The sequence below is a fragment of the Physella acuta genome, unplaced genomic scaffold, assembly GCF_028476545.2.
Source record: "Physella acuta isolate Inbredline_101_S28 unplaced genomic scaffold, ASM2847654v3 ptg001544l, whole genome shotgun sequence".
Classification (NCBI taxonomy): domain Eukaryota; kingdom Metazoa; phylum Mollusca; class Gastropoda; family Physidae; genus Physella; species Physella acuta.
Window position 1 is genome coordinate 131033 of NW_026733059.1, and position 25194 is coordinate 156226.

Sequence of the window (25194 nt, forward strand, 5' to 3'; positions counted from 1 at the left end):
AAACAAAATACAAGTAACGCTTTCGTTATTGCTAAGGCTTCTAAGTAAACAGAGGGCAGTGTGTGTTAGTATCATATAAGTAACTGTTGGATGTGCTTATAAAAAGAACCACTGTACAGAGGACTATATAAAGTATAGTGAGTTGGTGTTTTTTATATAGTAAAATGTTTACAGCCATACTTAGTGTAATATTTTTTTATATAACATATAGCTCTGGGATCAACCATGTATTCATTTTTAATTTCATCGTATGCAGCCCATCATATCTGCTTAGGTGGGGTCAAATAGTTACTAAAACTCAGTCCCACCATTCAATGTCTAGTGTAACAAGATAACCTTGACTGTCCTATGTAAAAAAAATTAATTCTCATAATTCATTGAGAAAAGAAATAAAAAAGCAATACTTCATGCACAAAAATTAATTGTATTATTTTTCTTGTTTTGTGTTTTTTTAAGACATATTTGGATTGCAATAAGATATACTTCAACCGAAAGATTCTTCTAATGTATCACTGCATCATTTTAGGATTCATTAACAGCAAGCAAAAAATAAAAATCCACTCTTATCCTTATATTAGAAGTTGTTTTTATTAGTAAGTATTCATGCTTTTTAACACCTGTTACACCACTCATACAATACTGCAGCCTTGGTAGATTTTAATTTGAATTTTAGTCTGTACGTTAAACATTTACAATCTTTATAGTCTCTGAAATATTTTTAACTCAATAAAATGCTACTGATGAAACTAACTGGTTTGTTTTAAAATTCCCAGTTAACAATTTCAAAAGTTAACATAAAATTGTACTTGTGTCACCAAAAATGTAAAGTTTTTCTGTTGTCACTTGTTTTTATTTTAGCATCTTTAAAAATTTGTTTTACTTTTTTTTTTTTTAAGAAAATTGTAACTTGCTGATAATTCAAAATGAATATTTTTAAAAAAAGCATTTTTAAAATGTAGACCAAAAAAATGCTTGAATTTAGATTATATCTTATATAGGGACAACTTTTAAAACTTACATGATGGCTAGTCAATTATATTTAGAAATCAGCATATCTGCATGTACTTCCTCTATAACACAACAAAAAACAAGACATGCATTTCAAATATATTCTTTGTACATAACAGACCCCTGGTAATTTTGATTCATGCATTGACAATTGTAACTGAATGTTAAGATTACCTTGCAGTTGTCTTGTAGAATTGTAGCTTGCATGTTGGTTGCTTAAAATGATTGCACCATGTGAGTACAAATTGTTGTATCGTTCCATTTGAAAAATTCTATTTTTCCTTTGTTTATAAAATAAAACAGTTGCATAATAACACCTTATTATTTTATCTTAGGGGTCATCCATAAATGACGTCACTCTTTTTTTGACGATTTTTTACCTCCCCCCCCCCCCCTCCCTTCCATCACACGTCGTCACTAAAAGCCAGACCCCCCCCCTAAAATGACGTCACACCTCAACCTACAACCCCCCTCAAAATTGCAGTTGAATTTTTTTAAAACATCAATATTTTTCCAAAATCTTGTCTAAACTATTACAATTTATTAAAACAGTTATCTAAAACGCGAAATAACGTCTAAATTTTGTTTTCTAACATTGCTTTTTATAATGCAAAAATGTGACGTCGCAACATCTGATCCCCCCCCCCCCTCCCCCTCATCACACATCATCACAAAATTACGGACCCCCTCCCCCCTACGAGTGTGACGTCATTTATGGATGACCCCTTAATACAAAGTTTTAATTAGGGTTCTAAAGGAAGCTTATTTGACAAGTAGATTGAGGAGTTCATAATGGATTTTAACAAACATTCCCCTTGTGAATTAATGAATTACTCTTGTAAAATGTGTGCTTCATTAAGTTTTTCTAAAACTTAGATGATACATTTCAGTTGTACTATTCTTATGTAAAATGAGAAGTGAAATTATGCATATTTTAAATAATGGCTTTTTACTTCCAACTTTGTTTATAATGGCTTCTTAACTAAACAATAAATGTTTAAATATTGTGTACAAATAAAAATCTATGAGAATAAATTGAATATTGTAAAAACCCAAATTATGAATTTGTTTTAAGTATTTATTCAAAAATGTATCTGATTTTAATATATATTTGAAATTAGCTTGGGTTGTCTTTATCAAATTTGCAAATTTATCTATAAAAACTTCAATACATTATGATTATTTGATATATTTTCTTTTTAATGAGTGATTATTTTGTTATAGATTAATTTAATGAAACTAAAAAAAATATTAGTGTTAATATGCTATTGCTGTCTTTTTTTAAAAATATATCTTAGAAATATTTCTAAAATTATTTTTAATTAATTTTTTTAATAAAAAAGCAAATGTGGTAATTATACGGTTTATTTGGAACAATAATTTCCCAGGGGTAAATTTAAATAGTTAAGCATTTTGTTTTTAAGTATTAAGTAGTAACTATAACAACTTTTAACTTTGTAGTAACTATAAAAACTTTTAACTTTATTTCCTTTATTTGTGTAATATTGTCTTTTTTGTTTCACACAACTGTAAAAAAAATATTTTTGTTTACTATTGTACAGATGGTTAAAATTTATTTTTATTTTAATGTACACTATTTTCCAAAAATTTTGCTAACATTTAAATGACTTGAGTCATTAGTTGAGTTCCATTATGCAAATGTGTTAGCAGTAGCAAATTAAAGCTACTAGTTTCATGAAATTTTTTTGTTTTCAAAATATTCATGTTAAAATTTACTGCATTTGAGAAATAACTAAGAACTACATTAAAACTATTTAGCCCTTGTACTAGCAGAGATTTGTTTTTCGAGTACTAAAGAGATGAGAGCGAATATTTATTTAAATTTTCTTTTACTGTGAAGAGCATGGTGCAATTGCAAATGGTAATTTTTTTTAACTGCTATATGAGTTAGAAATAAAAACTACTATCAGGCCTAAATTTCTTTTAAGGTGACTTAATCTATTCCAATCATCTTTCTCATTAAGCTTCCTTGACATGCAAGCTAAGTAGATTGTACATGAATGTGCCAAGTGACAATAAACCTTTTTTGTAAGCATTGCACCATCACACACCTATGTCTAATTATGTATTCTCAGTTGCAAAAATATGGTATTTGAAAAGTTAAAAAAAAAATATAGAAGCTAACAATAAAACAAAAAAATACCCAATTTTGTTAATACTTGTTTTTATGAGAGTATTTGGAACACTGAGTGTATTTTATAATAGCTGCCCAGAACTAATATGACTGATGTGTTAACGGGAGTTGGCATTGTAATCAACTGTGTTGGGAATAAACAAACTTAACATCACTTTGAGTTATTTTTGTGCAAAAAAACTGTTTTAGGAGATGACTGTTTGCAAATAATAAATACACATAAATGTGAACACAAGACAAAAATTGAGCATAAATATACATTTTATTGAATGAAAACACCCCTCCATGAAAAAAAAAAAGCATCAATAATAACATTATGAAATAACCTACCTAAACTAAATGGAATTCATCATCAGGGTGAAACTATTTAAGATTTACAAATGCCTAACATGTCACTGCCAAGATAATTATGATCTGACCAAAGTTAAAATTAAAATCTTTACAGTTTTAAGTATTTACACCAAGAAATATTCTTCACTACATACATTGTAATTTTAAAACCCAAAATCTAACACATTAAATTTGTAATTAGCAAACAGGTACAATTTAAAAATTGGAAACTTAAGTTATTTGCTCCAGTTGTATTGAAAAATAATTCTGAAAGCCGATTTTACGACACTTTATTCTTAAGGTGGTTATTTGTACCTATTTGGATGTAGGCTGTACACTTTGTTATTAGCATGAATACGTATCATGTCAATTGTCATTTGTGGAGGGTTTTAGTGGCATGGATCTTTTTTCTTAATGGGTTGTAGAAAGAAAAGATCTCAAAGATCGACCAAAGAAGATTATTAAAACAGGGTTTATGTTTTAACAGATGCGGTAAAAATCCACATGTGTGTGTGGTGTCCCTCTTTTATGAAAGAAAACTAACACATGCCCCACATTTCAACATTTCAGTATATATTTTTGTTTAGTGGTTAGTTTTATGTGGCTTCTAAGTGTTTGTCTCAATTATATGTGGATGCTTTATGAAAAGATTAATTTTTGCATAAATTTAATTTAAAGTCTATATATAATAATCCCAGTTTGCTTTAAGTAAAAGAAAATGAAGTTAAATAGTTTACAGGTCATTAATCATCTAACAAAGTGATGAATGCCAGTGGTGAATAAATGGGTCATTTTGATACTCGATGATGAAACTATGATTAATGTAAAAACAAAGCTAAAAAAAATTAACATTTTTCATTCAAAATAAATTAGCTTTTTAGATTTGCAGCTTACATATAAAAAAGAAACTAGTCTTTAAAATCTGCAGTTAAAATTTAACCAATGCTGTAGCCTTACTTAACACAAGAAAAGAATTCAGTATTAAATGTGTATGATGAATGAAGATAAGGCCATATATCAAAAACTGATGATCTACTCAACTTAATGGTTTTTTGGGGGTTTTACAAAAATATTTATAGATAGGGGCCTAGTTAAATGAGCATGCAGAAAAATGTTGAAAATAATCAAAATGAGATTTTTAAATTGTACACAAATTGATTCAATTTAGGAGAAAATCTTGTGATTAACATCTATATTTTCAAGCCAGAAATAGGTTGTAAAGCTGATATTTAAATAAAATTTCTAACACTCCAATAGATCACACTCTTAGCATTTGGCTTGCCTAAAATGTATTATCTAACTTCTTTTAAAAGATACATCCTATGTAAAGATGCAAACATATTTTAGTACTTATACATAACAATATCAATATATCACATAAACAACATAAGAAATTATGTCAGTATAGATAGCTGGACTATGTAGCCTTCCTCTCCCCCATCTCAAAAAAAACTTTAATTTTTATTAGACTGTCTACATCAAACAACTTTTTTAATGCTCTTTTATCAAAGTGAGAAATCCTTATTTATCCACTAAATGTCTTTTCAGTTGACCATATTTTTTGTAGCTATTCTAACATAACATCAAAATGAATGAAAAAAATTGCTGAAATGCAGTTTTCTTTTCTTTACTCAAAACAGATAAAATACATTTGTTGGCTTGCAGTATATCCATACCCATGAGTAAAGTCTCCCAAAGATGATAGTAATGGCATTCAGTCAGCTGTGGCAGATCAAAGATAGTAAAGTCTTTACATCAACCATAGCGATCCTGTTGTTAAAACAAAATAAGAACCATGAAACATTCAGAACAAAAAATTTTTAACTGAAAAAATTTACTTAAAGTTATATTAAAACTAAACACAAATAATTTTAAAATGCAATTGTGTACTTTATATTCAGGTTTTTAAGAAGTATCAAATGATAAAAAAGAAATGTATTCCTGCATTTGACTAATCAATATTTCAAACAGATAAAAGTATGCGCTGTTTCAATTGTCTAATATTACTGAACAACGTATTAAAATGCAATTTTTTTTTAAAACACACACTGCTGTATAATAGTCATGCAACCAAGATACAAGACAAATTAGAGGGTTTGAAATTTATTCAATGCAGTGACTAGATTTGATATTAAGCAAGATGTGGCAAAGAAAAAAAAAATAATGTTAGCATAAAAGCAAATAAAATATCTCATATCTTGTGCCATAACATATTCTTAATTAAGGCAACAAATTCTCAATTTATCCAGATATAACATAAAAACATGAATAGGATGACTAAATAAAACTTTTAAACAAAAGTGAAATAAAAGAAAGAATACTAGCCAACTATAAATCTCTCATTCTGTACCATTAAAAAGTAGGCACTATTTTCCTAAAAATACATTGAACTCCTCTATCAATTTCATTACCCATCAGGTTGAAGTTTTTTATCAGAGACATATGCTTTTGACATATGCCAGACAACTGAATAAGCAACACTATAGTGTTTAGAGGCTATTTTTTTAAATACAATTTCTTCAGTATTGTAACAACATGAATTCTTTGTTGTTATTGTGGGTTCTTCAATATACTCATACGAGCAACAGTAGTTGTGAAACAATAACTTTATTTACACTTTGTACAGAGAATTAATAGACCCATAGTAAATCCATGGTCACAACTGGTATAAGTACAATCACAGTCAAGAAACAAAGTGTCGTAGTAACATCCTACATTCACAGCCACAGTCCTCAGGTTCAAGTTCTAGCACACAACACCCGTTCACCTTTTTGCTCTCCCTTTTATTCACCACTTTCTCTCCCCTTACGTACATGAGCGATCTCACCCAAAAGCATGAAACAACACATGACGATCGCTCAGACAGTCCTTCCGCTAGCCAGGTACTCTTCATTCATGCAAAACACAATATAATAAGGATACATAATTATACAGTCTGTGACACGTCCCCCCTTCAATTAAAATTTTGTGTAACAAAATTTATAAATACAATATTGGTAGGGCAGGATCATGTGCCAGACAACAAAATTTTTATACATCTCAAAAAACATGGAAAAATACATTCTTTGTAGACTAATGCACAAGCATTATGTGTAATGTATTCAAATATGAGAAAGAAAAACATTTCAATTACCAAGTAATTGTATAAACAAGACAAATGAGTTTAGTGAATTACCAAACTATAATACATAGTTGAAATTATCAAAGACTTAATTCAACTCATGAATTAAATAATTATATCCTATGTAGTAAAAAACTTCCTTAGCATCAAGGCATGTTATTACGACGCATGATTAATATACTTTGTTGTCTCCCCTAGTTGACCCATTTCAGACAAATCTAGGTCACAACACAACAACATTGCCTTTCACAGGTATGGCTAACACACAATTCATCATTGAGACTTCCGTCTTATTGTTATGCGGAATAATAGTCTCTAACTTTTACTTGATTTACTTTATTCACTGTTAATTAATAGTATAGAATAGGTTTAACATAATACAGTTTACAATCTTTTGAAATAGTACACAATTTATATTACTGATACAAATTGTTTGATATTTATATATTACAGTTACAGACTGTATAATATTAATAAACTGTAAATTGATAATTTAATCTTAGCACCCTCTATAGCATGAGTAATCGTTCTCGTGCAGTTGACGATGACCTGTATGCCATCTCTCCCTCAAATTGTAGCTTTTAGCTGTGCTACCATAATCATTTCCTAGATTTCGTGTAACTTGTGTTACTTCATTTGTTTTAATATTCTCCTCTGGTTTCTGAACAACGTCAGTGGTTATCTTGCTTTGTGTATGTTGGTTTGGTTCATCAACCAACTCAATATAAATATTATGGCATTGCTTTGGCCTCTCATAATATGTGTTGCGTCGGTAACTTCCATTAGTATACCTATTCACACTTTTGTTATTCTGATTTGAAGTTGATACATTTCTTAAATTACTGTATTTCTCACATGACTTTCTGTGTACATAATTGTTTCTTCTCTGATTTGCCAACCTATGCCAACATTGATTTTGGTAATGACCTGTTTTTCCGCAGTAAAAACATCTAGATTTTGGCTTCTTATAAACATGGTGACTGTATTCATAGTTTGCTAAATTTCTTTTTCTTTCATTCTGTGCATTAATGACATTAATGACATTCTTATTAACATGTTGACTGTATTCATAATTTGCTAAATTTCTTTTACTTTCATTCTGTGCATTAATGACATTGTAGTTTCTAGTTACTGTTTCATCTTTCTTAACTTCCTTGTGCTTCTTTATTGATTCTAATTCACACATAAATTTCTGTGTTAATTTCTCCATTTCTTTGTTAAATTTATTCTTGAGTTCTAGGATATCTTCTTTAAAGTTTGACTCCAGATTTCTAAGTAACTCCTCAATAGGTACGTTCTCTTTATTGTGGCTTATTAAGTTCACTGATTCATTAATCATCATTAGTTTATCATGATTCCTGCCATTCTCCGATGGACTTATTAAATCATCACTGCCATTGACTGATGGGCTTATTAAATCATTTTGACTACCATTCTCTGATGAACTTGTTTCTTGTTGACTGCCATTCTCTGATGGACTTGTTTCTTGTTGACTGCCATTCTCTGATGGACTTACGATACAACTTTCAATAATATTCTCGTGTACCTGCGTATCATTCAAAAAAGAGTCAATCTTAAGACATACTAATGTATCTGTCACCTTTAAATCATTATTAAGTTCAACCTCTGTTTTATCCTTGGGTTTCAATTCTTCCTGGACTATGTTACTCTGTTCTTCATTCCAAAGGTTGCCAATATTTACTTCTTCAAGTTCTGCTTTAAATTCTGTCTGTTCACTTTCTAATTTTGGTTCATTTGTGTCTGTTATAGCTTTCATTTCTAATAGTTCTTGTTTATATTCTAGTTCATGTAGGCCAACTTGTTTTTCCAAAGTTTCAGCCCTTTTATCTGCTCTCTGTTTTCTGTTTCTTTTTTTTCTCTTCCCTTTTTGTTGTACAGTCTCCTCTACTTTATCTCCATCTGACATTTTTTTTTCTTCTTGCATTTCTGTAATACCTCTTGATTTATTACACACTATTTCTATCACATCATCTAGTTCTCTCAATACATTTCCATGAGCTCGTTTGGGTTGTTCATTTTGTTCGTCCCATGCTTCTAATGCTTTTTCTATGTCTCGGTCAAATCGAGTGTTTGCCCAGGCTATCTGCTTCTTCATCTTCTTAATGCCTTGCGCCCTCGCTAGTGCTAGATATTCTTCAAAACATAACATTTTGATATATTTTCTATGACATAAAATATAAATTCATTAGTTGACAATAGATAAATGTTAATTAATTTACAATACCCTTTCTTGTATTCTGGCTTTGTTCAGTTGATTAGAGACATCTAGTAATCCAAGAAAAGTTCATAGTACATATATAGTACAAAAATAGTTCACTTTGTTGATTCCAAAAAGTTGAAAAAATTCAAAATAGTTCTAGTAGCCTGTTACAGAGTAGAAATTTGTCCAGTTTTAGATAAGACATCTTTAGGAACAGTTTAGGAACAGTTACAAAAATAAACTTGATCTGCTAAATCCAAACAGTAGAAAAACTTGAACAGCTAATCCATATAGAAAAAACTTGAACAGCTAAATCCAAACAGTAGAAAAGAAACACTAAGACTTGATCGGCTAAATCCAAACAGAAAAAACACACAGACGATATTTACTCGACATTGGTGAGACAATATCGAAATAAGGTGATAAAAATTATCACGTTGATGACTTGACTTGAACAAGACGTCTGACTTGACTACAGCAACCCTTCTGACTTGAGTGTAGATAGATGACTTTCAAGAACTTGACGTACTTGGTAAACAGTGGAAGACCACTTCAAAAACGTTGAAAACTGCTTACAATGATAATGTGACAATTCTTGATCACTTGTAGTAACACTGTAACTTCGTTGACGATTTCAGACTTCAATATAATTTACCAATGTAACAACATCACTTCTTCAATTGCTTCTGACAATGTAACAGTAGAATCAGTAACAGTAGCACCACTTCTTCAACCACTTTTGACATCATATGTAACAGTAGACGCTCACTTCTGACACCATATGTAACAACATGAATTCTTTGTTGTTATTGTGGGTTCTTCAATATACTCATACGAGCAACAGTAGTTGTGAAACAATAACTTTATTTACACTTTGTACAGAGAATTAATAGACCCATAGTAAATCCATGGTCACAACTGGTATAAGTACAATCACAGTCAAGAAACAAAGTGTCGTAGTAACATCCTACATTCACAGCCACAGTCCTCAGGTTCAAGTTCTAGCACACAACACCCGTTCACCTTTTTGCTCTCCCTTTTATTCACCACTTTCTCTCCCCTTACGTACATGAGCGATCTCACCCAAAAGCATGAAACAACACATGACGATCGCTCAGACAGTCCTTCCGCTAGCCAGGTACTCTTCATTCATGCAAAACACAATATAATAAGGATACATAATTATACAGTCTGTGACAAGTATTTTCAATTCGTGCACAATTTTTTAAAACTATTTCTTATTCTATCCATGCACACATACACTCTAGTCTTTGATACATTATAACAAAGCCTTAGCCCCTAGTAAAAGTGGTGTTTTGTTCAGTTTGACTTTTTCTTTTTAGACTAGCACACAGGCTACAAAAATCTACACTAATGTTAGTAATGCAGTTAATTCAAGCAGTAGATACCAGGAAATATGTTTTCCTTCTGTATACCAAATGTCTGGGGTTTTTTTTTAAATTCATTTTTACACATTTACAATTGATAAGTAATAATATCTGATATTTAACCATCAAGTACTAAATTTCTATATTTTTGGTATACAGAGAAGTTAACATTTTGAAGAGGTTGTTAGTAACTCAAATGTGATGCACATCAACACACAAAACAACTATCTTACACATGCTCTGGGTAGGTCATTGGGTCAGCTTTTCTCCAAGAAAGCACCCAAGAAAAGCTGACCCACACATACATTGGTCAGAAGTCATCACCCCATTCCTGAAAGACGGACACAAGCATGCATTCAATAAAACTAATTTCTAAAAACAAATTGACATAACCTAGAAGGTACATAACATTAACTGTTGATCCATAGAACTCAGAAAAAAAAATTTTACTTTCTTTATATTTCAAAAGAGGTTTTCAGTATAATTCAGAGTTCACCTGCTTCTGTCATGGGGATAACAGCTATGCTAGCCAAAGTTCTTTGCAACAATAGCTAAAATAGAGCACTCTACTGTATCTGTTAGATGATATTCTATCATTTTTCTAACCCATTTTTAAAAGTATGATCAGCCAACTGGTATAGAGAATTTAAAAGTACTCTAAGCCAGCCAACATTTTTAACAGCTGTTCTTGATAACAAAGATTTAAGGTTCAGTGAAAGCTATTAAACCAGCAAGGGTGGAATAGTATAAAAATAAAATTTCTAGACATGTATGATTTTAAACTGTTAAAGAGTTTTAAAAATTGTATATAGGACATTTTCATAAAACAAAGTCTTAAGAGTACAACAATGTAACCAGATAAAGCCAATCAAATATCCATAGCTAAAATAAAGAGAAAGGTTGGTCTTAAAGAATAAGATTTCCTAACCCAAAAAAAGAATGCAAGTAAAGGGCCATTTTATTCATAAACCACAAGTAGAAATTATATTACAAAAAAAATTATAAAATTTAAAAAAGCAGGAGGGCAGCCAGGGACCAGGTTGAAATAGTAGGCAGGGGCCCATATGAATGGCCACTCTGGTCAGTAATATTCTACTTAACGGAAATAAAGACCCTGGTTAGGGTAAAATTTGAAGACCTCTTGCTTTACGGCAGAACTAAATTTAATAACAGAAAGGTAAGAAAATTTTCACTTGCTACATCATTTTGCACCATTTGTACTGTGTTTAAAAAATGAAATTAAATAATTTGGACTAGAAAATAATTAGGAAGAACAAAAAGCATATTTTTCAAACTAATCTTCTCTTGCTTGTTTAGCTAAAAACAAAAATAGTATTTCTTATTAATTTTTAGCTTGCAGGCTGCCTTATAGATTAAATCAATAAAAAAAAAAGCTGCTATACAGCCAACTAATTTTAAATCTGATCTTAAACAGTGAAAATCTGTTCACACTTCTCAAATATATTAGCCTGTCCGTGGCTTTTATCTGTACAATACTGGTAAACAGAAAACAAGCGTTTCAAAACTAAAGCAACCAATAAAAGAAATTATAGAATACACAAAATAATTGGGACCCTTCACAATAAATGGTATTACCTTCACTACAAATAAACACTCTAGTACAATAGGATTAAGTTGGGTTATTTACGCTGTAAGATAAATAATTTTGTCATGTTAAACATTGTACAGAACATGAACTTGTGGTCAAGATTTTAAGCACATATTAAAATTTTCACCTCGTTTTGTGTGATTAAAAAACTTTAGAAATTAGGGGGTTTTTTTTAGGAGAGGGGGTTAGTAAATGGTACTTTTTCACATTATCAAATATCCATATATTATTATTAAAAAATGTTATTTACACATTAATTTTTAGACAAATTTAATATAAAATAAATTTAGAACCGAGAACTATCGGCAAAAATACTATAGCATAACGTAATTTTTTCCGTGATTAATAGATGTAAATCTTAAATTTTTAAAAGTTGCTGAGTAAATTCTTAAGTTAATGGTTGACATTATATTTTAAGAATTGCCACTATTCTAGATTTAAATATTTTTTTATAATTTAATATATAATTTAAAATATAATTTAAAATAGTACTTCTTGAAAGTAAAATAATAAAATGACAATTTTATGACTATTCTCTAAGTGTGAAGAAAGGTTGAGATTCAGATGAGAAAGAAAAATTAACATTTAAAGACTAAATGCTAACATCAAGGTAACATGCATCTGATCTAAACCGGAATGTATTGTAATCTGTTTTAACTCTTTGAGAACCTAAATGGTAAGCTTGGGGGAGGAGGGTTTATTCAAAGGGGTAAATTAACACCCATTCAAATAAATCTCATTTCTTTTCATGAAACAAACCAATAATAAAATATTAGTATTAATTCATACAAGTAATCTGAATAATGTTATTACCTCATACCTTTCTCTTAAGTAGAGAAATTAATAAAAACATTTATAACAAACATAATTATAGTTTACGACTAAAATTAATATTACTCTACCTGTAGACTAGACATGACTCCATTAGCTAGGCTCGAAATCTTGCCTGCTACTTTTGTGACTCCCTGCTTGACACCGTCTTTGATATCCTGAAGATCTGGAGCTGAACTGTTATAGGTTTGTCTTCGACTGCTGCTTGTGCCACCACCAAAGAAGTCATCACTTGATATTGATGACTGGCCTTCCAACCGACTTAAGTTTTGTCTTGTTTCGAACTAAACACAGAGAAATGTGTTCTTTATTTGTTCATTATTTAGGATCCCACTTAACTATACTTTACTCACAATAACTATTTTTTTTAAGTCCTTTCTTATTATTCAGGTATTTAAACAAAAACTAATTTTGCCATTTCTGTAATAATGCATTTTAGCAACCCTCTTATATCTTAATACTTTTAACTGTAGGAATTTTATCAGTTTCTTTTGCTTCTTTTTTTTTTAACAAAGAATATATCTTCAAAGTCACAATTGATAATTGACTATATCTGAACTAATAAAATCTTTTTATGAGTACTTACATCATTATCTCTATTACCAAAGAACTGATCAGATGAAATAGCTTTTGCTGTGCCAAATTTCTTCTGGGCTGTATCACTACTATCAAAACTTGCTGATGAATTTGATTCTTGATTTTTTCTGCTTCTGCTGAACCTATATAATTTTGTATAAAGGGAATTAGTAAGTTATATATAGTACAATTAAGTAATAGATTAACAAAGCTGAAACAAAATTAGTATGCTACATGTAACAACACATTTTTAAAGCAAGACACAATAATATAACTAAATCAGTGACAAAAATTATCAAGGATAAAATTAACATTACAGTGCAAGTTGAGGTTTATTAAAACCACTAAAAGAAAGTGGGAAAACTTAAAATAACATGTGAAATAAAATCCCAATGGGCCAATGCGCATTCTCTGTATGAAACCTTACTTTCTAAGTGAGGTATAACCCAATTTATAAAAATGTAGAATACAAAGTTTAAGGGTGATTAGCTTGCAATATTTATGCAAAGGTTAAAAAAAAATTTTATAAACTGAAAAAAAAGGCAATTTCTTAACAAATGCAGCATTGGGAACAATATAAGTTCAGTTAATCAGCTTGAAAATGTTATTACTATTTTAAAAGAAAGCATTTTGAATATTTATTTATTTACTGAAAAAGAGAGCAACTAAACATTCCTTGTGGGTAAACTTTTTCTATAGGGAATTCTTTGAAAATTAGAACCCATTTAAGTTCTACAATATGAATAAAAAGTCATATCTAGCCCCTGAACAATCTAAGCTGAATTATAACCAAATTTATAAAAATATCAATAGTTTTATAACAGACATTAATATTTTTTCAAGATATTACACTTTGCCAGACATTGTATTGATGAGTATTTCTTTAGTTTGTATGGTAACTTATATTTTTTTAGCTGGTAGCCTAATGAAAATGTAAAAGTTTCACTAATTGATTGTGCTAACAAAATATCTATGGTAATTTACAATGACTCTTAAATTTGTTTTAAAAATACAACTAATGTCTTCAAACACAAAAAAATACAGAAAAAACATTTTATATAATTATGCACTAAAAAGGGAAAATAAATTATTTTCTTTAAATTAATAATAATACACTAATATTTTAAAAATATAAAGAAAAGCGTGAGTCACTTCTTAAATTTTAGTAGAGGTATTCAATAGATAATAGTGACCCACGCTTTTCTTTAGGTATCTAAATAGTAGTATATTTTTATATATTTAAAGAAAATAATTTTTTACAATTTAGTGAACAATTATGTAAAAAGCTTGTTCTTAAGCTTTCTATGCATTTTTTTCCAGTACTTAAAATTTGTAGTACAATAGTTGCATGACTAAAAATAATTGCAAACTAAATGAACACAAAAAATGTGCAACTAACAGGGCAGTAAAGAGTGCTTTAAATAGGAAACTTTAATTAATTAAAAAAATATATTAGGCATCCAATTAAGTCATATTTGATGGGCCAGATTGCATTTTCATTTGGTCTCGACCCACATGCTAAATTTGAAACAAATCGATCAGTTAGAAGTGGTTAAAAGTTTGCTCTGCAGTTTTGATCCATGATGGACAAAGCATGACAGATAGGGGAAGTAAGTTAAATAAAAACTTTTAAAAAATAGATATGATTATGAAGTGAGATCAGTATTGCAATTGGTCAGTAATTAGACTTAAAAAGTTAAAGACTCAAATCTTCAAATATAACAGAAGAGGGTAAAATAAAAATTACTGTATTGATACATTTTACAGTTCTATACCCATATATATGTTACAGCCAAAGCCTGAACTTAAATGGTTCCCTAATTAGCTGGACATTTCCTGCTCTATCTGAACATCCAATGTACTTAACATTATCAATGTGTATGCTAATTCTGGCCAGTCATTTCCCAAAGAACTGTGACAACCCTGACTGAGATTCGATGCACAGGTATAAGCCTGCGGCAGGTGGCACATCACATGCTTTTCGTGTGATGGTGGCTATGGTTAGGTACATAAATCCATAGGCAAGGAAGTAAGATCACTAGAAACCACAGAGTCGTCCCAATCACTATCAGCTACACTCTATGGTATTGTACTACTAGATCTGGGTAACTGCAAATGCAGAAACAACAAACTGTCATGCAATTCAAACTGTCATAAATGTTCATCTAGTAATAAGTAATTCCAGAGATTACATTATTCATCATTACAACTGTTTTGACTATTCTTTAATACATCAGTTGGAATTCTGATAATTATAATGACTATTAAACAAACTTATGCTTTTATATACTTGAATTTGAACATTTAGAAACAATCAAATAAAGTATTCTTCTGACTAAGGCCAAATCCCAAAATTAAGAAAATATCAGTCAATTTACAGAGTCATTGTTCAGTTTCAGATTTGACTGGACATTTTCCATTTTGACTTATTTCAAGATTTGGCTGTAGCATTTATATCAACTCAAAGAGCAGACATTAGTGAAAATTAAGGCAGTAAAAAAAAGTGGATGGGAAAGCTTAAGACTATTACAGGTATTTTATTGTTCCTTAAAATATATAGGAGGATGTGGAATGATACATTTAACTCTGCCAGATAGTCACGATATACTTTAACAAGGAAATATAAGATTTCTAAACAAATTGGATTGTAGCAATATATAGCAATCTTTAAAAAATAAATTACAATTTAAATGTTTAAACAAAAAGGTTTTTCCCATAACTTAGTTAAAAAAATGGTATTTCTAAAAAGAAAAAGGTGTGCTGTACAAGGTAAAATAATTCTAAAATTCCATTGTTTCTAATCAACTTAAAGTACGAGGGTAATATATCTATAATGAAGTACAGTGATGAAAATTGAACTTCTTGTTGCAAAATAGGAACAATAAAAGTTAAAAATTAAATAAGGTGGAGCTTAAAAAGATTTTCTCTACTTAAGACCTAGTGCTAAACCCAGAGATATTAGGGATATCCCACAAATATTTACCAAGATTCATCTTTTAAGTTATCTTCATTCTCTTCCTCATTTTCTTTGTCTTCATCGTATGCTATGCTGCATGCAACAGAGTTTATCTCAGTAGCATTAACACACTTATACATGAACTAAATCTGTCTCATTTTATGTATCATTCTACTGTTAAATCATGAATTTAAGAAAAATTGAAATTTAAGAATGCGCTGCTGTAAACATTAGTCAAAATAGAGCAAAAGAGTAAATACTTATGAAAATGCTAAGAGGAAAGTTAGCTAACTTATGTTTAATTAATAGAACTTTAACACTAATTGTAAACTATTTGTTATATTTTAGTTGGACCGTGAACTATATAAAATTTACAAATTTGCTGTTACTAGCTTACATTAATTCAGCTGTTTTATTTATAACCCAGTACAGAGTTCATTTTAAAATTAGACGCAAAGATATTTTACTTATTTCTCCACTGTAAACTAGAACTTAACATATACACTACAGAATGACCTGTTTCTCTATTACCCAAGGTCCACATATTATATTACCATCAGCTCCCTCCTCCCCAGATATTCTTGAAGGGTTAAAAAATACGTAGTATTTTTGTTTGAAGCAAATGGTAATAATTTGTAAAGACTTCTCAGAGAAAATAAAATAGATGATTAAGATTTAGAATATCAAGACCAGTTGCTGTGTACTGTATAGCCTAATTATGCATTAGGTTACAATTAGTTACAACTTTATTTAAAGCAGTCTAAATAATTAAATAAAATTGCAAAGTATTTGTAAAGCACACAGTACAACAACTGCTCATTTTTATGTCGTTATATATAAAAACCAAAGGTTGTTGAAATATAAAAGCAATGTCAGCCTAATCATAAAAAAATGAATGAACATGGGATGAAATTTTTTCCTCCAATTACCTGTCATTGCTTTTCTGTGAAATGGTCTCTGAAGGGCTAGGTTTATCGTCAAATTTGTCAATGTCCCAGCCACCACTTTTATTTTTGTTGCCCCAACCACCATAATCATCAGTTTTAGAATTGTTGTCATCACGCCTGTGAGTAAAATTACAGCATTATTTTAAAACTGAATATAATCATTGCTTTATAGTAAACAATTTAGCTGATAAAAAAGTTACTGTGGATAAGGAAACAACTTTTTTAAACACGGCTCAATCTTGCAACTGTTAGTATATTACGTACTTGAGCCGATGATAGAAAAAAAACTTGTAAAATGCTTATATTTTACCTAGAAGATAAGCTGGAAACAAATTCAAATTCATCATCAAAGAAATCTTTACGGTTGCCCCCTCGAGGCTTTTCTCCATAAGCATCAAAGTCTCGTCTGGAGGAGGCATTGCTCCCTCCACTTGGGGCTTCCTGACTTATGGTCTGCATGTCTGACAAAGCTGAATGACTAATACCTCTGTGAAATAAAAAAAAAATTAAATATATTAAATTTATGTGGACTGTTTGGTATTTAAGAAGAGACACCCATTTACTAAACCAAGTTCAGAAGCAATCGTTTTCACACAAAAAAATGAATGCTTATAAACATACTTATTTCCAGCAAAACCCATTCCTAGACGTTCAAATTGTTCTGCTTTTTTGGGGTCATTTTTCATTAATTTTTCTTCTTCTTTCTTCCGCTGAAGACTCATATCTTGGTATGCCAGTCTCATATTGGCCCTGTTTTGAAAAACATGGCAATAAAAAAAATTATTTAAAGAGGAGAGGTTTAAACATGTAGAAATTACTGTTACAATTTAGGTATGAAAAACATAAAAATCACATACATTTGTTTTTCTTGATCTTCTTTTGTTTTTGCTTCTGCTATTGCAACATTCTTAGCCAATTCTTCTTTTTCCTTATCTACCTGTTGAGCTCTGCTCTCAATGGCACTAAAGTCTTTTTGTACACGTTGAGCCCCAAGACCCTTCTGTTAAACATATATACATTAAAAACTTGAATGCCACAATTTTATGGAGAAAAAATTAACACACTCTAATATAACTGAAGTTTCAATTATCATAAACATCATTGGAAACCTAAACATACCTAATTAAAATAATTCTAGAAATTTAACTTACACCCTTTTTGGCGGAAGCAGGTTTCTTAGCCCCTATTATACCTTTGCGGGGCTCTGCTTGACTCAAAGCTTGTGATGGTGATGTGCTCAGTGCTGCTTCTACATTGGGACCTGCTGTCGGATCTGATAAATTGTGAAAATTGATAAGCAATAGTTTGAGATAGAAACCAATAATTAATAACATCTTCACTGCAAAAAAAAAAAAAACAAGTCAAGAGATTAGAATTTTTTTTTCTAACACAAACTATTTGGAAAGGCTTATCGTACCCTCTTCTGGTTTTCCATTCCCAATTGTTTTAGGTTGTGAGGGTGTTGAGACTCCACCTAACCTAGCATTGTCTTCCATGGGGAATGGTGAAAAATCATCTTTAGCTTCAAGAGTGTGTTCAGAAAAAAAATCCACTTCTTTTTTTTCTGGTGTCACAGCTTCATGGTGACTTTCAATGTGAAGCTGGCACAAAATTAAAAACAGTTACAAATTAGACATGGCATCAGTAGTTGAAACAAGCAACACATTCAATGGTTTGAAATCTGTGGTATTACTACCTACTTAAAAACCAATATAATACCAAATTGTTTAAAAAAGCAACCCAGTTTCTAGCAAAAATATCACTTTGAAATTAATTTTTTTAAACATGCAAGTCAACAAATTACAATTACCCTCCTAGGATTAAAGAGTAAATGTACATGCAAAAGAATGTATAAAATTTTCTATTTATGTAATTTAAGGTCATTAGCTACATGCCAATAATTATCGCAATGAACATAGACCATTGCTAATCATTTAAGTCAACTCCTCGTTTCATGAACTTCATCCTTAAATAAATATAATATAGATTCTGGGATAAAATACAAATTTTCTTGGGAATATTTATTGTTGTAAATTTTAAATCTGTATTTGTGTCCAGCTCATGTTTTTTTTAAACTTCCATGATTTGTAACAGCTGCAGCAGAAGAATATTGCCTCACTACTACATTAAAAAGACATGAATCATAACTGACAAAGAAAATGCCAACTCAGTTAATTGCTTGTTTTATGTAATGTAAAATAATATACAATAAAAACAAACTGAAAACTAAACTACAAACCTTTATATGCAATACACATTAGGGTAAACAGTGTTAACAACCTTAGCCTCTTAAAATGGAAGATGTAAATAATTTATAATAGTCTAAAGTTTTAAATGAGTAAGCAGTTAAGACAGCGCAATAAAATGATTTTTTTTTTAATTTACTATAAAATTCATTCAAATGTTTAAATGGAATCGTGGTTAAAAGTCAGAAATAAGCTTATCCCTTACCCAGGGATGTGACCAGACCAGGAAAAAAAATTAGGAAATTTTTTTCGGATAATAACTCAATATGCTTTATCTACTTTTTATCGCAGTTAAGCAGCTTCATACTGTTACTGTACTAATAAATTGTTTTATGAAGTTAATATTTTAAATACAAGAAGTTTATATTACTCTAAAATAACATTGAAAGTCTTGTCTAATTGCAATTTAATGTTTACCTTATACAACTTTTTAAAAATTACAATGTAACAAAAGTAGCTATTAAGTTTTATTTTACCATTAAGCTAATTTAAACTGTAGGCCTACTAATCTAGTGTAGATTCTAGATGTACTCCTGTTTTCAATTTTTAAATAGGGGGCCTAATGCCCTATATTCTTTTAAAGATTGGATTGGTAAATATATTTGTCTTCAACTGTAAAGAGCCTAGATTAAGATTAGTTATAATATGGACGTTTTAGGTTCATGTGATGGAAAAATGAAATGGACCAGGTTAGCTAAAATTAGAAAGGGTCTGATGTGTGAACCAAAGTTAATCATTTTGATAGCCAAGCCACATCGATATTTATGTTTTTTGGAATAGCTGTAAATTGTTAGGGGTCATCCACGTTGTTTTGACAATATTTACCTCCCCTCTGTCCTACAAAAGCCAGACTCCCCCCCCCCCCTATAATGACGTCACACCTCAGCCCCCCCCCCCCCCCCCTTCCTCGAATTGAATTTGAATTTTTTTTTTAAACATCGATTTTTTTTTTATAAAATATTGACTAAGGTAGACAAACATAGGGGATTTTATTCAATTTCTATGTTTTACAACAGTTTTCTAAAACTCGTAATAGCGGCTAAAATGCAGTTGTTTCTAACATTATTTTTTTAAAATGCAAAAATATGACGTTACACTATCTTACGAGTGTGACGTTATTTATGGAAGACCCTTTATTAAAAATTTAAAAACAGTCTGTACGTATTTTTTCTTCCACAAACAAGACACGGTCTTAGTCACGTTGAGTTTAGTATTTTTTTAAATCTGTAGGCCTACGAAGCATACGTATTGCAGGAACAGCTATTTGAAATTGACTGTGACGTAATTTTTCCCCCCACCAGCAGTACCGAAAACGTACTTGGGGTCAAGGTGAGGTCACAAGAGACACCGTTGCTACGAGGTGGGGCGGGTTAGTCTAGTCCTCATAGTCAACTTTAGCAAGGATTTCCATATTAATTTGAGATTGCGAAATAAAATAGAATCAGAGAGAAACTGTAGATTTAGGCGGGTTAAAATTAAGTCCGCCGAAATTCCGAATCTTAATCTACATTTAATCTTGATCTAGCACCGTCAGACCTAGCGCAATCAACCAATCGAAAAGAAATGCGCATATTCGAGTGTCCGTTTGACCTAAGTACAGTAGTTGTCGATTTAAATTTAAATACGAATAAGTGGAATGAGCATGTCGGCCCTTTCCGTAGAAGACATTTCCGTTTTTTTCCCTAATTTTTAAAACTTGGTAAAAAATCGACAAAAATTGAAAGTCGGCGGAAAAATTCGGCGAAAATTAAATCAGCGGAGGAAAAACGCACCTGAAACGGAAAATTCGGATTTCCGCTAAAATTCGGAAAAGTCACATCCCTGCTTACCCTAACTCAAGTTAGTACCAAAAACCCTGATTTCCATGTCTAAATAAATGTGCAAATTAATAAAAGTAGCAAAACAGCCCTTATCTTTTTTGTTGATATAAATAGAAATTAATAACAATGCATTAAATATGAAAATAAAAAGCAATTTAACAATATCCCAAAATGGCAGGTTTTTTTGTATACCATTTTAAATTACCCACATGGGATTAACAAACAAATAAATTTATTAGATAATACAAATAGTCTTTAAAACTGCCCACTAAGTCTGACCTTAGTTGCTTTACTTTTGTCCGAATCATCAATAATTAGCTGGAACAACAGCAATTTTATATAAAATATATTGGGAGAAAGCTTTAATCATTGTTTATTGTATTGAAATTCTTTTTGTTTTCTTTTATAAAAAAAAACCTTTATACACAGAAGTGTAACTAAATTTTAAAAATAATTGTTATCTATATATATAATTCTCTTCTTCGAGCCGTTATAAAACAAGCTGCAAACGCTCTCCCTACCTCCCCACCCCTACATGGTTTTAGTGAGCTGTGTTCACTCTAAATGTTTACAAGCAGAGCCAACGATTTTAAACGTAGGGGGGGGGAGGGGGGAAGGAAGGGGGGGGGGGGTTATGGTCCTTAACGAGCTACTTATAGTGTTTTAAAGAAATATTTTCAGTGTCAGCGTTGGTACTGTCGAATTCACAAATTATGAATTATTGAAAATTAGAAACAACTAAATAGCGGCGTATGTTATGCCGCGGGCCGGCTCGTTTTATATAAGTGAAAAGATTAATGTTGTATAAGACAAATTTTATCAGTGTTTGATGTATGAATTTAAAAATGTTGTAATTAATAAAAATAGTTAAGGTTCACATTGAATCTTTAAGTCATTCTGCCAAATAAACACAGGTTTTTCTTATACATTTTCTAAAAAAAAATTTAAGAAATTATATTTTTTAATAGAACTGAAAAAGTTGCAAATAACCCAATTTTCAAGCAGCAATTTCTTTTTTTTTCAAACTAGCAAATCAATTTTAGATGAAAAGACATATACCTTAGTACCATGCTGTCTCATAGCATGCTGAGCTGAAGACACCAATTTGTCTCTGTATAGAGTGGCTGCTCTACTATGGTATTTTTTTTGAGCATCTGTTGTGGTACATCCATGTTGCTGGAAAAATGCTCTCTGAAGGTAAAAAGAATTACAATTAAATCACACATTGCTGAAACTCTTTTACTAAAAAAATTAGTCTTATACCTAAATCCTGTCATAAAAAATAACTGCAAAACATAGCTTTTTTTTTTAACAATTGGAAAAATTAACAACTTTTAAAAGCAACTTTAATTTGTCTTGTGGTATGGAAATTTTAGATAATATACTCACGGCATTGGCATTTCCTCCAACTTGCATAGCTCTCAGTTGGAGCCATGTCCAATTAGTGTCCAACTGAGTAGAGCGTATAAATGTAACGTGCACACCAAGTGATCTGTGCACAGCAGAGCAATCTATACATAGAAATACTCCATACGTCACACTTGCCCATGTTGGATTACTGTGACTACAATCAAAACATTGCTGAAGACAATAAAAAAAAGCTAATTAAAACAAACCAAAAATTTAGAATATATCAAAATATATATCAAAATAGTAAGTATTTAAATAATAGACAAACTTTTACAACTGTGACTACATAAATGACACAAGCATATTTGTGAACTTTAAGCTAAATTTGATTTTTAATTGTTGTGTTTAAAAAATGTTTTTGGATTAGAAGAAATATCCAAAATCAGTGACATCTATTCAAACATGCCAAAACAGCAACTTTAGACCAATAAAATCATTAGTTCTAGACATTTTTGTGACATTATGTATATATCAACAAACTAATTGAAAAATGCCAAGAGTACTCCTTACTAGAAATATTGAGAAGATTTTCCCTATTAAATTATCAAATTATCATAGATTCATGCAGAAGTATAATCTATTTAACAAAACGCAAAAATTATTGCTTGGGGCAAAGTACTTTTGATCATCTTCAGATGATAAAATTCAAGGCAGGAAAAAAATTTGCTTCTGACAGTGAAGGTCAACTGTAAAAACTGGTAGTTTGTAAGGCTTCATTAGTTTAATCCTTTAGTGAATAAAATTTATTTTTTTTGTTGTGTGCTCTCGTTCAGGGAAAACTGCTTCACCAAAAGACCCCCCCTACCCAAAATGCATGTTTTAACATGACATTAGGGTGGCGCTTAAGATTTTAAACTTCATAATTGTTCAAGATTACTTAAACAATTATAAACTACATTTATTCACCTTCAATTTGATACCAATTTTGATTGTCAAACTTAATCTGTAGTAAAGAAAATGATTTGTGAAAAAACGCATTTGTTTTTAAATGGCAACGAGGATATGACTGACACAGTGGGTTAGTTTTTAAGGAGTGTTATGACTGTTCAGTGCTGTCCAGAAGAAATGTGTTGTCTGCTAGATTTCTTCCCATTCAAATACATGGCAGACATAATGGGCATAATTGTCTCGAACATTTATTTTTTTAAGGTTTTGTTTTTACCCTGCATGATTTTGTTTTAAATTAATAAAATTAGTTCAGTAGGATGCAATATATAATTTTCTATATTTCAGAGTATTTTTTAGTTTGTTTACAACAATATTAAGGGAAATTTTTATACCAGTGTCCGATAATAGAATCTTCTTTAAAAAAGGGGTGTTAGGTTAATGGTAGTTAACTAAATACACACATTGCTGGCTAATGTCAATCCTAACCCTGTCCCTAACCCTAATTTCTAACCATACAATTAGTCAAGATTGCAATACTACTATCAAACCAACACACCTATTTTATGGAAGAGTCTATAATCGGTATCTAAAATCATCCCAAATGAGTTTCAAATGTAACTCTAGTATTCCTTGGTGTTGCTTAAATAATACATTTAGGCCTATCTAGACATAGATTTTTATTCTAGTAATCTAGCAGGATTAATAAAAAGTTAATGAATGTGAATTGAGTGAGAAAATTCACATTTTGTCATTTTCATATTTCCTGACATTGTGATTGTGGGAAACAACTTAGTTAACACCAATAGTTTCACTATGGCCTTGGGTGGAAGTTGTATGGAGAAAAACGATTCAAATTACTGGGTTAGAACAAAAACTACAGTATGTTCCTGTCCTGCTGATTGAACAATCTAACAGAAGGGAATGGTGATTGCTGATCACTTGATCAGATTGGCTCAGTCAGTCACACAGCTGAGGATTCAGTGTGAATTAGGTCAGAATACTGACTGGTTAGATCAGTTACGCGGTGTAATTTATTTAGGCTACCTATTAACTAGAGATATTTCATTCCCCTGATTAGATACATATTTTTAAAATTAGTTATGTGTTCACCTTATTTGTTGGTATTGATAATAAACGTTTGAATATCTGTTTTATTTCGTTCTCAGCCGGGTGTTCTGCCATGATGATGACGTTCCGAGTAATGTCACATGACCAAAGTGTAGGAACGGGCAAAAGCGTTCTAATTACCTCATTGGTGAAAAGAATATGTTAGGTCTAGAGATCTGCTACGTTAATGTTATTCCGAAAACTACACTGTCTCAGGTTTAACAGAAAAACAGGTTTTATTATACAAGATGGGGGGGGGGGGGGGGGGGGACCCCCTACTCCCGAAATTTTAAAGTGCCCCCCCCTCTCGAAGAAAAATGACTGGAAAATACTAGGGTAGGGGGACGTCACACTGTCTTAATTGAGCAGGGAAAAGTAAAAGCTTGGACAAAGTGCTATGGGGTCATCCATAAATGACGTCACACTCGTAGGGGGGAGGGGGGGTCCGTAATTTTGTGACGATGTGTGATGAGGGGAGGGGGGGGTTCAGATGTTGCGACGTCACACTTTTGCATTATAAAAATCAATGTTAGAAAACGAATTTTAGACGTTATTTCGCGTTTTAGATAACTATTTTAATA

At 30.8% G+C, this 25194-nt stretch overlaps 1 protein-coding gene across 6 annotated transcripts; it reads right to left on the reverse strand.

Moving 5' to 3' along the window:
* Positions 1-3406: 3406 nt before the first annotated feature.
* On the reverse strand, positions 3407-24748 carry LOC131928768 (ADP-ribosylation factor GTPase-activating protein 2). 6 transcript variants are annotated; one of them, XM_059284888.1, is made up of 16 exons: positions 24617-24748; positions 22598-22789; positions 22268-22399; positions 21488-21526; positions 18560-18743; positions 18294-18415; positions 18000-18142; positions 17764-17892; positions 17453-17629; positions 17125-17259; positions 16223-16288; positions 13250-13382; positions 12735-12947; positions 10532-10554; positions 10457-10478; positions 3407-5263 (listed from the first exon to the last, which is right to left on the reverse strand). In XM_059284888.1, exons 1-14 carry the CDS (start codon positions 24686-24688, stop codon positions 10534-10536), a joined length of 1758 nt encoding a protein of 585 aa, XP_059140871.1. In that variant the 5' UTR covers positions 24689-24748; the 3' UTR covers positions 3407-5263; positions 10457-10478; positions 10532-10533. The 6 variants fall into 6 exon arrangements, 3 of the variants coding, with proteins under 3 accessions (XP_059140871.1, XP_059140873.1, XP_059140872.1); XM_059284890.1 differs by lacking the exons at positions 10457-10478; positions 10532-10554 and adding an exon at positions 11820-11872; XR_009383833.1 differs by lacking the exon at positions 21488-21526 and having other exon boundaries at positions 10457-10554.
* Positions 24749-25194: the final 446 nt, after the last annotated feature.